Source organism: Morone saxatilis, unplaced genomic scaffold, assembly GCF_004916995.1.
Source record: "Morone saxatilis isolate NCDOM2014 unplaced genomic scaffold, NCSU_SB_2.0 Contig11, whole genome shotgun sequence".
Taxonomy (NCBI): Eukaryota; Metazoa; Chordata; class Actinopteri; family Moronidae; genus Morone; species Morone saxatilis.
This window is the reverse complement of record NW_023339663.1, coordinates 7,698,836-7,703,393: the sequence shown is the minus strand read 5'-3', so window position 1 is coordinate 7,703,393 and position 4,558 is coordinate 7,698,836. Positions and strand designations below refer to the sequence as shown.

The window sequence follows — 4,558 nt, the reverse complement described above, 5'->3', positions numbered from 1 at the left end:
TAAGCAAGATGTGACAATTAAGTCTTCAAGCCTGAGTGCATGACATATGCTACAGCAGAGCTTTGTCCCTTCCTAGTGGTCATTCAGTAAAACTGCAATCTAGGCCTTCAAATATCGATTATTCTGAAGACTTTTTTCTTGATTAATCAATGTAATGTTTCGTCTATGAAGTATTGGAAAGCAGTAAAAAATATATATATGGCTTTTACATTTTCAATGTGCCCATCATGACTCCTTTAAATAGCTTTTGTTTTTCATCAAAGGAATACTCCAAAACCCAAAGATATTCAATTTACTATCACATACAATACAGAAAAACATCAAATCCTCACATTTCAGCATCTGGACACAGAGAATGTTTGGCACCTTGGCTTAAAAAGTGACCAAAATAATTAAACTAGTTGCACATTCATTTCCCATCTGCTGCAATCTAATTGTGTACATGTTGATGAAACAACAGTGGATACAGGATGAGGCACCAGTCAAGTGATTTACATAAACAACATTTTAATGATGTTAATCATCGGTCCATATAGGTTAAGAGTGATAACAGGATTATGAGAAACAGCCTCTAACAATGTTGCTAGTGATGTACAGTCTGAAGGAAATGGTCTTAAATATCCATATAAAGATGAGGAACACGCTGAAAAAAGTACTTCATTGAACCGTTTTTTAGTTTTGTTTTTTGTTCACATTAGTTACAAGACCTTTACCAGTACGTATTTACATAGTGCAAAAAACACACTTGTTGTCAATTAACATACTTCAAACACTTTGATGGAAGTCATAGCAACAAAAAGCCTACACACAGCATACCCTTTATCAAACTAGAAATACTTTCATAATTTCCAAGTATGATATCCAGTACACTGTCATCTCCCATCTCAGGGCTTCACATTGCATACAGCCCGACATACTGCATTTACACACCGCATCGACTGGCTGAAATCTCTCTATGATTCACTATCAAATTGGATTTCAACTGTTTAAATGTTAAAACTATCAAATGGCTTTAAGAACAGGACGATTGTATTTGTTTTTTAATACAATGCAAAATCAACATCTCTTTTGTACACTTGTATTTACAATGGATTATCATTAGTATGTGCATGACTTTGTGAAGACATGTTTGACTTCCAGTGGTGACTCTGCCCAATGAGGGAGCTTCTCAGCTGTGGTGAACTGACATCAGACTACTGATTGCAGCTCGGTCCCCACAAAATCTGTCTATAAAATCTAGAAAAGCTCTACAAGGATTCTTTTCAGCTGTAAACAACCATGTCTGTTTTTTTTGTAAACTTGGGCATTGTTAAACTTCATAAATACCAGTAAACACCTGCTTGTCCTATTGGTGAATTTGATTTAAGTGGCATTTTTTTAAAAAGGAAGTCAATGCTGGTGAAAACGATGACAGTAACTAAGTTCTGCGTTTACGTGCTTATTAAAATATCTTGGATGGAAGAACGTAAAAATAATCTCAGTGTTGATGGTACATTTGATAAACGTGCCTCTAAAAACGGTGTTAGGTCATTACCAAGTAAGAGACAGCTTGAGGTTCCCCATCAGGGAGCAAAACACCACCAGAGAGAACAAAACAGGAGCACTTTTTTTTTTTTTTTTTATGAAGCACAGACAGCATCTGGGAACTCAAGACAATTCCAGTCAAGAGGAAAACAACCCCAAATAGTTTCACACGAGGCAAGATCAATATGACAAACCATTATATACTGTAGTAGAACCACATAGACAAGGTTATATACACAAAGCTTGTTTTGCTTCTTAGAAGTTAAGTCGTTTGAATCATCTGAATACAGAATGGGCCACTTATTATTTGAACATTAAAAAAAAACACTCTCTGAAGACTGATGGGTGGGAGTGGTTTTGGTAGAACGACAGAACCCCCGACACTGTAATATTCTGTGAGGAAAGCTAAATATCAACCAAAAAGTAATTAAGAAATGCATGTCTCTCCTTCCCACATGGAGCAGTCAGGTGGAAAAAAAAAAAATAACCTCTCACACACACACACACACACACACACACACATTATTTACAAATATAAAGCTAATGAACACAGCAAAATAAATGCAAACTATGTGCCTGTAAAACACACACACACAAGCACAGAAATACTTGCAGAGCGGTAAACCTTCTGAGCTCTGTATAACGTAAGATGGGAGCTGAAAGGTTCCAACCTTCCTTCTCTGTGAGCTACAGACAGCAGTTCAACATTGTTTCAGCGCTCATCACTTGCTCCCAGAAACGTCCCTGACTCTAATCGAGTTCAGCTTCGGAGGAGGAAAATCAAAAACTTCCCTCTAAATTCAAGTGTAGCAGGTTATGGGCAGAAGAAGTGAGGGCATCCTTTTAAATTACACGATAAGTGTTGGTGTCAATTACTAAACCCTCAAACTTTGTTAGTTGTCTTTTGGTCTGTGACCCTGTGTGTTTGTAAGTTGGTCAGTTTCTGTGTGTGGTGTTAATGGTGTGTGTCTGTGAGTGTTGGTCAGTTGGTTGGATACCTGAGATTATGTCTGGTGTCAGGGGTTAGAGACAAAGGAGATAAACTGCTGGCTGTTGTGAAGAGGGATGTGTGTGTGCAACCGAGGACAGAGGGAATGAGTGTATGTACAGAGGAAGAGAGGTGACATCAACCGGTGACCTTCTTTGCCTCCAATTGCTCTTTTCCCTCAATCACTGTCTCTGTGATGTCTGCTGAATCGAGGTCCTCCTCGTCCTCACTCTGCCCTCTCTCCTCTTCGTCCTCTTCCTCTTCCTCCTCCTCCTCCTCCTCCTCCTCCGTACTTTCCTGGCTCTTTCCCAGCTGCAGGTTTTCCAGAGTCTTCGACACCCAGGATTCGATGCGACTGCTGAGGGTGGGTACCTCCACTGAAATAGGTTCAGGAGTGTAGTCCTCCTCCTCCTCTTCCTCCTCCTCCTCTGCCTCCTCCAACATCCCGGGGACCAGGGTGGAAGTGGTTGAGGTGATGGAGGAGTTCAGTGGCCCCCTACAGCTCCCATCCAATGAGCCTGTCTCTGTGCTCTGCTGAGAGGCGAGCTCCAGCCGGTCGTCAACACGGACCTCGTCTCTCTCACTGGTACCCTGTGTCAGAGGCGCTGGTCTGGGCTGAGGAGCAGAGGAGCAAGATGGGGTTGCGTTGGGGGTAGCTGTCAGGGCGTCACTGTCTCTCTGGGTGGCTGTAGAAGGTGCAGGGCGGCTTGGTTCAGCCTCTACAGGCTCCAGGGAATCTGAAGTCTCCACCATACTCCTCCAGTTGGTCTCTGAAGGAATTAATAGATTTGTTATGCTCCATTTTCTTATCTCAGGAACACAAATATTCACTACTTTATACTTCTCTCCACTACATTTACAACTCTCACTTAGTAACTCAGTAAGTCACGGACTATCATGTTTGTACTGCTTGGCCCGCTTGCTGCGGTCCAGCCAAAAAAAACTATGACGAAGATGAAAATCAGAAAGCCAGAAATGTGGGAGCTTACCATACTCCTTTTCATTGACCTCTGAGATGGGCTCAGAGAAGATTGAGCAAAAGGAGATAGCAGAAGCAGCAGAGTGGTTGCGGTAATGCCCCATTTGGTATGGGACTTTCTTATCATTTTTCAGAGCCTCCTCAGCCTGCTCTTGCTCCAGAGCCGACACCATGTCCTTGTAGGCCTTCCTAGCCTCTTCTGTCAGAGACACTAAACGGTTGAAGAGATCCTGAAGGAGGAAGAGGGATTTAGGGATCAGACGGATGAATAATAAAGTAATGACAGCAATGTATTACAATTAAAATGCATGGTAGTGGCTTACCTCGGCTCCAGAATAGTTGAAAATGCCAACCACACTAACAGGCACTAGTTTGTTGACGCAGCGTCCCAGAGCTTTTCTGCCCAAGGCAAACACAAATGGGATCTCCTGCTCCCTAGCCATGGCGATTACATTGTATAAAGCTTCATCCAGACCACCTATAACACAGTAAACAATTAGTGACTCAAATGTACAAAGAAATATAAATACATGAACAAACAGAACAGAAAATACCAGCTAATGACAAGAATGCAAAAAACCAGTTGTTTTGGGAATATCTAAAATGGAGCTACACTTGCATTCTATCATTATGTGACTGCTGGGTTTGTACCCAGTGTAGTGTGTTAATAATGAGTTTTTCTGTTTCAGAATAACGGATTTCTTGTGCCCACTTGAGGGCAGTGGAAACAAGTTGTGAGCACAACACTGGCTAAAAGATCATCACCTTTTAAGTTGATATGGTGAACTTGTTAGGTCACAGTTGCTCATTTACACATCCAGCAGCTACAGATGAACATAACTAGTTGAGTCGTTTCTTTTGGCCAACTAACAAATCTAAGACCAAAATTGACATTTCATTCCTGCCAACTCCTGAGGAAAATGTTCAGCAGCTAGTCTCTAACTGTGTCTTGCTGCTGTGCACGTAGTAGAGAAAACGACGCAGTGAGAGCAGTGACAGTGAACCAAAACAAGTTGCTGCTGCACAGATAAACAATGAGCTTAAAAAGCTCATTACCAAGCTCCATA

General features: G+C 41.6%; 1 protein-coding gene across 2 annotated transcripts in view; it reads right to left on the bottom strand.

Moving 5' to 3' along the window:
• Nucleotides 1–490: 490 nt before the first annotated feature.
• The window catches only part of secisbp2l (SECIS binding protein 2-like), an 18,007-nt gene continuing 13,939 nt past the window's right edge, over nt 491–4,558 (bottom strand). For both annotated transcript variants that reach the window (XM_035682299.1, XM_035682300.1), the window contains exons 16-18: nt 3,815–3,969; nt 3,502–3,721; nt 491–3,282 (exon numbers count right to left, since the gene is read on the bottom strand). In XM_035682299.1, coding sequence (XP_035538192.1) covers nt 2,651–3,282; nt 3,502–3,721; nt 3,815–3,969 — 1,007 coding nt within the window. In that variant the 3' untranslated portion in view covers nt 491–2,650. The remainder of the gene's footprint in view (nt 3,283–3,501; nt 3,722–3,814; nt 3,970–4,558) is intronic.